The sequence below is a fragment of the Carassius auratus genome, chromosome 30 (assembly GCF_003368295.1).
Source record: "Carassius auratus strain Wakin chromosome 30, ASM336829v1, whole genome shotgun sequence".
NCBI lineage: Eukaryota > Metazoa > Chordata > Actinopteri > Cypriniformes > Cyprinidae > Carassius > Carassius auratus.
The window spans coordinates 10,637,263-10,650,330 of record NC_039272.1 but is presented as its reverse complement, the minus strand read 5'-3'; the positions used below and the strand labels follow the sequence as shown (position 1 = coordinate 10,650,330).

The following is a 13,068-nucleotide window of genomic DNA, read 5'->3' as shown; positions in this document are numbered from 1 at the left end:
AAAAATATAATGAGGGGACAGTAAAAGTTGGTGGTTTAAAACTATAAACAGAAAAACACAAAAATAAATCAAACTAGGAATAAAGTTTTAAATAAATGTTTTAAATAAAACAAAGGTTGTTTTATCTTACAATAAAACAGTATTTCATTTTTTTCTACTTCAAAATGTCATGTTTAATTCAATGTTTTGTGTTGATGTTTCTTTGTAATTATTTGTGAAATCACTAGCCATTTCTGTGTATAAATTGTTTCTTCAAACAATTGCTGAAAATGATATGGAACAGAAATGTTTTGGGGTTAATTTGTCCCTGACTCGCATACGCAGCACTTTGGCTCATGCTGGGAGTTAAAACTGAAAGAACGCTTGCACATCGCCTCAGGTCTCTGAAATTCACTGAACCTGACATCCGTTCAGTGCTTTCCCTGCTCGTAAATGCAATGAAGAACATGTATGTCAGTTACAGACATGAAGGTAATATTTCCACATTAATAGATTAAATTGATTTTATATTGTTTTGCCAACAGTTTTTTTTTTTTAAGAATTTGTACACTCTCAGAAAAAAAGGTACAAAAGATGTCCCTGGAGCCATACCTTTTCAAAAGTTACACTTGTGTACCTTTTAAGTACTAATATGTACACTTTAGGTACTTATATGTGTCTTTAAGGTACCAATATGGATTGTTTGGGTACAAAGGTGTGCCTTTTGAAAAGGTCCTGCCCCAATGACAGCTTCTGTACCTTTTTTTTATGAGTTTAAAGAATGTGAAAAAGGACAGTTCTCTTAAAGGTGAGCCTCTGTGTAAAATACGCTACAGGGATGATAAAATAAATAAAAAGTCAATAACAAAAAAGAAAGCCCCATACACACGCAGATCAATCCTTGCTATAAGTTCTTTTTATCTCCTTTATACTTTTATCCTCTGGCAGGCTCAGAGAAATCTGTTCATTGCTGTTTTGTGGAACTGAAATGATTTGTGCGGGATTTCAAACACAAAGGAGACATAAAAACCTTCAGCTATTGACTTTCCTATTGAGGGGGGGGGGGGTGGACAGGAACATCTTGGTTGCATTACCATGGAGATTCAGCAGTCAAGCAATAACAGACAAGGAATGATAAGAGGTATTTGCCTGGTGCATCTTCTTTTGAAAGCTGGAAAACCTATATGTGCAGATTTGAACAGTTTTTACAAAAGAGTACTTCATTTCTATATCAAACACAGAAGAAGCAGAAATAATCGATCATGTATTTAAGCAGATGCATATGTAAAAATAAAGCTGCAAACTGAAATTAAGAGGCCAAACACAATTAAGTCAGAATGAGGAGCATGGTAGGGATCAGACCAAATGCAACAATGAGTAATTAAAGACATTTTAAGGTGATTTTACCCAAACTGGCTGAATTAGTAATATGATTTAATGGTTTATCAGTTTTGACCAATAGGTGGAGGCTGTACTAAATTGATGTGGTGTGGTGACATGCTATCAAATTTGTTAATGCGGTAACTGAAAACCATTTTGTCAATCAACGCAAAATCCATAATTTTATGGCAGCATGGTCTGAAGATGATTTGGTTCAAATTTGGTGAAAATTAGACTAATAATCAAGCAGGAGTTTGAAAATTAAATTAAGATGGCAGACAGGAAGTTCGACCAATTTTGGCATACTGATGTTCTTGGCATGATCCAAGTATCTATCAAACAAAATTTTAATGACAATAGGGAAAATTACTCAAAAGTCATTAACATTTATTGAAATTCAATTATAATTTTTGACCACAAAGTGGCATGCCATGAAACCTTTTCAGTACCTTAAGGGCATGGTGCAAAAGACACATACCAAGTTTAGTTACCATACACCAATGTATTCAAAAAATAGAGCGTTTTCAGAATGGTCAACACAAAATGGCTGACACCGGAAAACTGGGTACCATTCGAATCAGCATACCGCTAAGAATATATAAAGGCCAGTCTTGTGATATTTGGCCTAATCATTCAGAAGTTAAAAAAAAAAGATTTTCATATCTCCTGACCACTACAGTAGGTGGAACTGCAATGAAACTGTGCAGGTAACCTCAGAGCATGGTTGTTATAACACAAGTCAAATTTGGTATGAATGGAGATTCAGACCTCGTGTCCACTTTGGTGATCGCTTCAACAAATTCGTTTTTGTGTTATTTGTTTTACATAGTAGTATTGCATATTGCACAGCCTAATAGAAATTAGTATAACTCTATTAAATAATCTAATAAATCTATTAAACTTTTTCCCCATGAACAATTGATGACATTTTCTGGCTTTCCATTTTTTCACTAACAAGTTCATTTGAGGGTTATTCGGAAACAGTTTGACAGATCAACTTGGTTTCCATGTCTTTTTAGTCATGGTTCTCTAAAGATGATATAGTTCGATTTTTTACGAAAAATTGGACAAACTGTCTAGGAGAATTCTGAAATATAGGTTTTACGAAAAGTTCAAAACTGCAGAAAATTTTTAGGATGGAAAATTTTGTCATACACTTGAACAAAATAAAGTAGAAAATCTGAGAAAATTGTTTTTTTGAACATAATTTTGTTTCTAGCCCTTATTGTTCAAAAGTTATAAGCACAGACATGTGTGCAATTGTAGAAAAGTGATGCTAATTGCTAACTGATGCTAGTTTGAGTTAGAGACTCAAATTTGAGAGTCAGAATTTGCTTTGGTCAATGTTGAGACTCTATGAAACACCATAGATTTCCTGAGCAGAAGAAGATACCATAAGACTAACAGATACCATAGGTGCCTTACATTTAAAAAAGGTAAGAAGCAAACTTTCTTTCTTTTGACATGTTCAGAATATTCATTACATTTTCAAAATATTAATACAACAAAATATTCTGACCATGAAAATTTGGGAAAGAAAATTTAGTAAAGATGCTGGGAGTGGCTGGCGGGAAAAGAGTTCAAAGTCCTTATTACTGAGCTGAGGGCACAGCACACTGATCATGAAACTGAGAGAGACAGAATGTTCACAGTCGTCATACATACAATATGTGTAAGAACTTTCAGAATGACGAAACTCTGGTTTTACATTTAATATTGTCACTCACTATGACTGTGTACACATACAGTGCAAGTTAAGACAAAGCCTTTGACACTTCTGTTTCTCAGAAACTATATGTATTTATGTACATGTTCATATTCATAAAGTCAACTCCCAAATCTCAGCAGACAATGACTACATACATTCAGAATGATTGCCAAACATGGGCAATAACTCCAATCAACTATTGTTAAACTGATTTATGTGCCTACTCTAGTTTACAGAAGAATTTAAAAGCTTTATGCTATATACACTAATAAGGTTTGTCATCGTCTAGTCATTTAAATATGTCTCATTTCAAATGCATTGTTTGTCTGTTTCCACACTAATGCTTATTACCTCAGTATGTGTGATGTGATCTAGCCTGTCCATCATTCATTTTATGTATTCACTACAATGTATTTGGCAAATTGCAGCTTTCTTTCTGACTGATGAAAGTTTCTTTTAAATATGAATTAATAATATCTGGAACATGAATTATAGATGAGGTAGTATTTATATAAAAGAGAAGGGCCAAATATATTATGCCTGTGTGTGTGTGTGTGTGTATCTACATCTGTGACTCAATTAACCAAAATAGTTCATTTCTGCCTTCTTTCATCCCACATAAAACATGTTTGCATGCTTTTGCTATGACCAAGAGAGCAGACCATCATTGCTTGTTGGAGATTTACTGATTAGAAGAAGACGATTGTTTGTCTTTGCACCTAAACTGGCGCCAGTGCATTCTAGCCGAGCTTGACTCTTGAGAAAACAGCAGAGGTATTAGAAAGAGATCCGTCTGTGCGAAAGTCTGCAAACCTGGCTCAAGTACTTAAAGAGGGTGGAAGATCTGTCACATTCAAAGATGTGTCAAGAGTGGTATCATTTCTCACTGACAACATAAAGATGATAACCAGTACTACACTCACAGAGTGAGGGTCAATAGGGACCAAGAAACAAATGACTACTACTTATACTTATGACAGTCTATTGTGCTGCAGGTAAAAAGGAGGATCTATGTATGTTTTTTTTTTGCATTACTTGTCATCCAGTATGACTGATCCAGAGGTTCATCTAAAATAATTATATCCATTTCATCCATTGTGGATGCAAAACTAAAACAAAACAACTTTCTATACTTTGACTAAAGACTAGAATAATACAGAGTACCGCTCAGAATTTGGGCTTAGCAATTATTATTTAATTATTATTGAGCAAGGGTGGATTAAATTGATCAAAAGTAACAAAACAGATCAATAATGTTACACAATACTTAAAGTAAATTAGGTTATTTTGAACTGAGGGAGAGTTTTTTTTTTTGGTGTCCATAAAAACTACAACTGTTTGCAAAATTAACAATGGTAAAAGTTTGAGCAGCAAATCAGTATATTACAAAAAAGATTGAAGGAACATTGACACTGAAGACTGGATTAATTGCGGCTGAAAATTCAGCTTTGCCATCACAGGAAAAAATTACATTTTAAAATATATTAAAATAGAGACTGTCAATTTAACTTGCAATAATATTAATATTACTGTTTTTTTATGTAAAAAAAAAAACAAACAAAACAAAACAAAAACAAAAACTTAGCAACCACAAACCTTTGGAATGGTTTGTGAGTAATCAGATGGTAATCAGTAATCAGTCTGTCAGGAGTGTGGGGATCAGTAATCAGTGCACAGATTCTAATCTTGTTCTTGGTTATCATCTTACATTCACTGAAGAGATGTCGAGGAAACAAACTATTTTTAGTTGTCACTATAGTAAACTGAAAATATTAAACTGCTGAGACTGATGGGAGTCTTGCAGAATAAGTAATGAATTGGCAAAAAAAAAAAAAAAACATTTATAGTGGGTTGCAATATCCCTTTAAACACTCAGAAATGCCCAAGATTAAATCCCAATACAAGAAAATATGAGGTGGCTCAGCGTAGACAGCAAGATGGCATAGAACCAAACCCTTTAGGCGATATACAAAGAAACAGACAGAATATAATAATGTTGTCAACATGAAGTCGCTCAGAGGTACAGAAAAAAACAGAAGCCCAGGGGTCAAGTTTGCAGATTTTAATCAGCACAGAGTTTGTGCAATATGGAGGAAAACACACTTCCAGGAAACTGCAGACATTTGAAAAAAAGCACAGAATCTAGCAATGGGGACATTTGCACAATATTACACAATTGTTCCTACAAAGACAGAAGGACAAAACTGTTCTGTATGGATTTAACCTGTGGCTAGGGATAGAGACAACGTCTGGTAAATTAAGATAAATAATAATTCTGTCCTGATTTCATGAACTGCAAAGAAGACAGTTCCACCTAATACAACTCACATGTCATGGCAACAAATGATCACATTGTTTCTTGACATTATTGAGTTCATTTGAGCTGGTACTGACACTAACCCATTGTTGGTAGAATGTGAAACGTGAATCAGATTTTTCTAATTATGAAATCTCTGGCCTTTAACAATCAGGTCCATTGAAATATCTGACCTTTATGAACAAAAGCAACTCAGAGAATGATTTTAGATGGTCTTTTTATTGAACCTTTAATTCAGTGTCAGCATGAGGCCAGTCACGAGATGCGCTTTGAGTGAATCAGTTTCAGTCACAAATGTTTTGTCTCCCTCTACTGTTAGCTTATGTCTGAAGAAATCTAGAGTACAGGGGGCTACTTTCATATTTTTGGTTAAGAATTATTACAAATGGTGTGGTTTGATTTTATATATTAAGATAATTTAGGTTGAGAAGTATCCTACAGATAAATGGGTACAGTGAATTATTAGAAAATGACCTTTTGAATGATTAGTGTCAACGAATGCATGTCTTTAATAGATTTTTCTGTTCATTTGTAGAAATAGCTTCTACTAAGCTACTTAATATAGTAGAAACGTAATTTTCTGTAAAGTTGCTTTGAAATGAATCGTAAAATCGTAAATCGTGTATCGTAAAAAGCACTATAGAATTAAACTTGAATTGAATTGAAAGTTATAGGAAACAACATTATAGATGTTAATGTATAGAAGCCCTGTTAGTTTGGTCTTATATTATTATTAGAAATAGAAACAGATTTTTCCATACTGCTCACCCTAAAGTAATGCAGTTTCAAAACACGAGGTTGGTTAAAATAAAGTGTCCACGGAATTTCAACAAACATTTGCCAGGACAGGAAAATGATTAGCAACACCACAGGCCTGAGGGATAAACCAGATCATGGCCACATATGACGAAGTTGATTGACAAGATTAAATGGATTTCAAGACAACAGATTTTGTCACACCCAAATGACCATGTGCTCCAACCTTTTTAAAGTTTCCCTGATTAAAGGAGGGGTTATGGGAAAGCCCAGACTGGTATTAAATAATTACATATTAAGTACGGAGTACACTTTATGGGAATTATTTTTCTTATGGCTGATATGATTCATGCAGAGAAAAAAACAAAACAAACACATGCTTTTGCTTGCAATATTAAAATAAAGAACACAAAACCATTTTTTTTTCTCAAACAGGTTTATTATCCTATAAACAGTATTCAGCATTGTACCACAAAAGTTACACATCTCATGTTACAGTATTTACAACTTGCCATCAAAAATGTTTAGTACATTCGTCTTTAATCAATCTTATTTTGTTCTGAAATAAAGTGATCTCTGAGGAACATTTTAACCGTGTTATTCAGAATAACATATTTTCTGTAACATTCAGGAAGATAAACATTCATGGGGCAAAACTTCATAAAGACCAAATGTATGCACTGCTTAAATTATACAGAGGACCACCAGCTATTTTGACAACAGTCAGTTATTAAAGTTATTTTCACAGATTTTATACAGCTTGCATTCACCTCCTCATTATTTAGCTTGTGTTTCAAGTGTCAAGAGTAAAGTGTATCTTTCCCATTGGGTTTGTTGTAGTTATATGCTTGAAAGGTACCCAGGGTTTCCAAATCCATGAATAAAAGAATGTAAAAGCCTTATGTTTTATAGTGTATGAAAAGAATGAGATCAAACATGACATACCGATCTTGCATAGTCAGCTCATTTCATCCCAGCTTCTGACAGACAAACAGGTGATGTCTGGGAGAGAATCTGGCTCATCAACATACTTATTCAACAGTACTGTAGTGGTTTAAAAGCAATAGAAGGCAAACAGTGGGCCCAATGTTCTTCAGTAAAGACTGAAATGTGTTACAATAAGGATACATTTATTTAGGGCTGGATAAAATCTGAAGTGAACAAAGCAGTTCTACTCTTGTAATGGATAACGGAAATCCCAAACATGACATGAGATACAGGGAGCAGTTAAAATGAGTACTTAAGAGAAGCCAAGACATCTTCATCTCTTAGGGAAAAAAAAATAAATAAATCAATGAATGCCTCATTCAGTGTTTTTAAATCTATGCACTTCTAAATACATCCATCATGAGGGAAAAAAAGCTAACATACCACTAATTATCATCAATATACTCCAAAAAAAAAAAAAAAAAAAAAAAGTGTAATCATGAAGAGGTTTTATAACAGTGGTAGCGCTTTTTTTTTTTTTTTTTTTTTTTTTTTTTTTTTTTTACAAATGAGCAATTTTGAAAATGGACATATCAGGCACTTAGATCGTGTTTGAGAGTGAGATGATGTCAAAAGGAGTACAATTCCACTATGACTTTGACCTATGGTTGAGTTGTGGCTTATGAAGGGCTTTTTATTCTTATTTTTTTGGAATCAGCCTTTTCCCAACTCTTGAAGGAAACCTTCCCACACACCTGTCAATCACAGAGAACAAAGCCAGGCTGCCTGTACAGAGAAATCAGAGATGTTGTTGATGGGAAGAGCAGATTTATCTGTCCTTGGATGTGAGCTTCTCAATCAGCTCCTGAAGGGGTGCGAGTTCCTTCCGATCAATCAAATTAAACTCCTGAAAAGACATTAAAAAATGTTTATATTGGAAGGTAGCCAAACATTCATCTACTTGTGATCTACTTGTGCAAAAACAGCAAACTAACACAACTCAAGGCCACAAGTACACACCTGAACGAAGAAGATAAAGTGCTTGAAGGAGGTGTTGAGGTGCGCCTCCTCCTGCAGCTGGATGACCGAGTCAAAGTGCTGATGGTAGATGTGAGCATAAACACGGAAGAGTCTCTTCAAAATGGTCTTGGCCACAGACATAAAATTCTTTGGGAAAGGGACCCCTAAAAATGTCACAGAAAAGCAACTTAAAAATCAGTTTAAGAATCCAAGCAATAGGGAACGGTAACTAGTATCGCCTTAATAAAGCTTTACTAATGCTTTACTAATGCCTCCATGATCATAATAAGCTATATAAAGAAAAAGCATGCCACATTTCTAGAGCATGCACCAGAAATTAAAGGAGAAGCACACCTATTTTTGAAGGGAAAAGTGTCTCATCATCAAGCTGATCTTGGACCCAAGTCATCAGGTAATCAATGTACTTCGGAGCTGAACATTTAATTGGCTTTTTTATGTTGGTTCCATCGGCCCAGTGATATTCATACCTGAAGACAACATCGAAGAAACAAGTGGAAAGAAATACATTCTTTACATTTCCATTAAAATGCAAGCACATTACCAGTCAGTAAGATTTGTTTTGTAAATACAAGTAGACATTCAATTTATCAAGTCACAGATTTTTCCATTTAAATTTTTTTTTTATAAAAAAAAACTATCACTGCTTCCATAAACATTAAGCAACACGCCTGTTTTCAACACTGATAACAATAAGAAATTAGAATTGTTAGTTTAAATTGTAATGGTATTTCACAATACTACAGTACTGTACTGTATTTAAAAAGAATTCAAGTTGTAGTATGCTAAAAATGATTTTCACATGACAAATCCCTGTTAATACATACTTGGGTCCAGCAGACATTAGTGGGCAGCTTTCCTCAGTGCAGAAGTCTGTGATGGTCCCATACAGCATGTTGATCTGATTAAAGAAGTCCACAGCTGCGAGCACATCAAACAGCATTATAATACAAACCTATTCCAGCATCTATAGCCATTATATAACCTATGGTCTGAAGTGATCATATTTGTCAAGATCAAACAATAACAACATAAATATATTCCCCTGCAGTTCCAAAAGAAACCTAAAGGGGTTTGTGAATCCCTGCTCTAATTAAATAGCAGGAGTTGGGTACACCCAATATTTCATGAGCTGCAGCAATTAGATGAAACCCTAACCCCTGGCAACTTCAGTGCTGCCAGAGTCTTTATTCAGCCCTCTGTCCCGGAGGCTAATAATCTAAGAAAGCTCAACTGTCTCTATTGTTAAAAATAGAGAAGAAGGCCAGAGGCTATGAATGAATCCAAGCGAACATTGCAAAACTGACCTACAAACAGGCCTTATAAAATGGATGTTTAGAGGGAGGACCCCTTAAAACACGGTTTGTCCTGACATGCTATTTTACAGGGTTGAGATTTTAGCATTTGTAGACGTATAATATTTGTGAAAACATTGATATTATACAAAACTTTTAATATTTAGAGGAAAAAGATTACAGTATTTCCCGGACTATAACGCCATCTTCAGACTGGCAGTTGAAATCCGCTCCGTAATACACAATACTCCCCCAGTGGACGTCGTACTACACCGCTGAAAAGCTTCGGAAGCGAGTAGTACAAAAATGGCGGAGAGATTAGAACGTTTGATATTGTCTGTATCTGAATGTGCACGTCAGGTCAGCTAAATGTGATATAGTGGTATATAGGGCTGCAAACAACCATGCACTCGAGCGAGAGAGACCGAGTGTGTCCGAGTGCGGGGGACACAATATTAAATTATTCATTTTAATTGTATTAACTGCCCTTATAATGTTAGAAAATCATGAAAAAAAAAAATGACATGGCAACTTATCGTTATAAAATCATTGTTTATTTTATTAAAAGTTATGAATTCAGGTTTGTTTATCAGTACCATAGCAATGCCAACTTTTGCTGGAATTGTCGGATAGGAACCATCCGTAGGCTTTCGCAAGAGTTACATTTTTTTAATGCATTCGGATGACCAACGGACATTATTTTTTCCGCATCGCACTTGTTCGGACCCGGTTCGTAGCCATTCGAATGCGGTCTGTGAATCTCCATATGAAATTAATGACTTCCGGTCGATTCGTAGCTGTATCGGAGCTGAATTCAACTGCCAGTGTGAAAGTGGCGTAAGTTGCACTTTTTTTTCATAGTTTGGCTATACTGATCAGTGCTCCTGTAGTCCACACCTGAAAACAGAGCGCCCCCTCGCGGCTGTAGACGGTAATGTTTTCTACTGGTTCTTGGTTCTAAATAAATGAGACTTAATAGTCCAGTGCGACTTATATATGTTTTTTTCCTCGTCATGACGTATTTTTGGACTGATGCAACTCATACTTAGGTGGCACTTATAGTCCGAAAAATACGGTATATGTTTTAACTCTGGGAGATATTTCTTTGAAGCCATGCAACCGAACCTGAAGGATGAGTTTAGGCTGAGATGTGCTTGGCGGGAAGGAGGCGTGAGGTTTTATCCATATTTATTAAAGATTAATAAAGACAAATATAGTTTTGTATACAATTAAAACTAAGTGCTCTGTCATGTCATATGATTTAATTTTACACCTTTTTGAAATGTTGATGTGATATTTAATTCTGCAGCAGTAGACCTATATTCAGTTGGGAACAAAACATGTATAACCTTTATAACCACAGCAAATTTCCAGGCTTTAAGCAGCACATGCTGAGGATGCAAACACAGGTTATTTTTTCCTGAATTAAAGTCACATGCTTACTATTGACTGCCACCCATTCATTGAGGTCCTCTCCATCGGGCAGCATGACAGCCATGCGCAGGTTCCCACTGCCCAGCGTGGCCTCTGCATGCTTCAGAAGCTCATACTGGTGTGAGCCCTCGGGAATGTTCTTCTTCGGCTTAAACGTCTTTGATGAGCGGCTTCCACTGTGTGGAAGAGTAAGAATGCTGGATGTTCAGGCTTTAATGATTACTACAAACTTACACTGAATTAAAATTAAGCTCTTGAAGAAATGGAGTTACATTTGACTAGAAAATGTTATGAGGTCAGCGTCAGCAGTGTATTTACATTCAAAAAACAAAACAAACTGGCATGCTTTTACGCCAAAATGCTTTTCTCTTTGCTTTTATTAACATATGTCATTCCAAAATGTGGTACCAAAATTACTAAAAGCTGTTTTTTTTTTCCTTTATAAAACTCATAGACGTTTGGATTAGCCAAAAGGACACTTCATATACATATACAGTTAAAACCCCCAAAGATTAACACCCAAGTGGCTCCATTAAACCCATACAACTCTTCCTCGGAATTGAACCTACAAGCCTATGTGCATTTAGTGGTCTATCAACACCTCAAAGTGAGCCTGTCTTCACCAATTCAACAGCTGCTCGGTTCAGTAGGTCCACCTGCTGTTCACTGTTCAGACACAAATTTGCACAGCAAACAATGAAAGGGACACTGGAAGTGAAAAACAAATACAGGCAAACCTTCTGAATGATCAGCATGCAATCAACAATAAAGAGGATCAGAGCAAACCCATTTTCAGGTTGTGATGGTCCCAAATTACACTATCTTTTACCCATACTGATATTTTCTGGAGTCAGGCGACTGCATCAGAGCATCAAGCAGAAGTCAGATGGGGAACTCCAGTCTTCACAAAGTAAAAAACATGTGCATGCACCAACTTTGAGGGCATAATAATGCTAGCAACAATAATGCTAGTGAAAAACACACTCCTTGCACAAATTCATTTAAATTTAACTCAATTCCGTGATTCCACTTAAGAGGCTTTACTGAATTATCTTGTGAATCATGTGGCCTGATTTACAGCACAGTCTACTTCCCATTTTCATTGGAAAGCAGAAGAGAGAAATGAATTACATTTTGCTGACATTATTATATTTATGCTTCTAAAGACATTAGAGCAAAAGATGATACTTGTTTCTATGACTTGGTGGTCACAACTTAATTAAATCCATTGCAAGGCAGTGTCTCCCTATATAGACAGATAGATAGATAGATAGATAGATAGATAGATAGATAGATAGATAGATAGATAAGAAACTGATGCATGATTTTGAAAAATACCCTTGTAGACACCAACACTTTAAAACATTTTAAAGCAAAATGTACAGTATTGTGACTTACTATACTGGGATTATGGAGGAATTATCCAGACATAATGGTCATATCTGTATTTGATGTTAGTTTGATCAAGTCAAATCATTTTGGTATGTTTTGCGAAGGCGAGAGAACTCTTAATAGGTGGCAGTCATTGGTGATAAAAACTTTTGTAATACTAAATGACTAACAACAAACTAACAACGTCTTTTGGTTATGATGAAGGGAAATACAAGACAATCTCCCGTTTACATAAATGGTAAGGTGTTGGGAAATACAGCGGTGTTCACAGACAGATTAATGTAAAATGAATCCAAGGGCAGTCATTATGGTGAGTAACCAAACCCAAATTCTCACAGCTGCTGATGGCCTCATGTATTGGCTAAATATTCTTCATTAGCCTCCAGTTTTGTGTTATTATGGTCACGTACTAATCTGCTGCGACAGCATCAGACTGTGCTTCTATCAGCTGTTTTATTTATCATTACCGTTAGCTACTAATAAATGATGGCTGTGAGTCAGGATTGGTAATGTACAGGCAGCTTCGGGACAAAAGCAGTATCTCTACGCTTGCTAACTAGCCATCATCAGTGTTCCCATTTATAGAATACACTCCTCATACTTACAATAAAAAGCTCATCTCTTCTTGAGGAAAATTCGCTGTAGATGAGAAATGGATACTAGTCCGATATCTTGACAACTGAACGGTGAAAAGCAAAGTATATGAGCCGTAATATCCTTGACACTCCAAAAACACTGATCCTTCCCGTGCAAAAGTTCTCCTTCCCATCCAAAGTCTCTCCAGAGCCAAAAATCTCGCGAGATCACGACAGCTGGTGGATCCGTCTATGGATCCAATGGAT

At 35.6% G+C, this 13,068-nt stretch overlaps 1 protein-coding gene across 1 annotated transcript; it reads right to left on the bottom strand.

Annotated features, from left to right (window-relative positions):
• Positions 1-7,595: 7,595 nt before the first annotated feature.
• LOC113049183 (MOB kinase activator 1B-like) lies at positions 7,596-13,027 on the bottom strand. Its single transcript, XM_026211309.1, has 6 exons — positions 12,832-13,027; positions 10,844-11,010; positions 8,933-9,026; positions 8,442-8,575; positions 8,088-8,251; positions 7,596-7,974 (listed from the first exon to the last, which is right to left on the bottom strand). The coding sequence occupies exons 1-6, from the start codon at positions 12,993-12,995 to the stop codon at positions 7,897-7,899; spliced, it is 801 nt and encodes a 266-aa protein (XP_026067094.1). The 5' UTR covers positions 12,996-13,027; the 3' UTR covers positions 7,596-7,896.
• Positions 13,028-13,068: the final 41 nt, after the last annotated feature.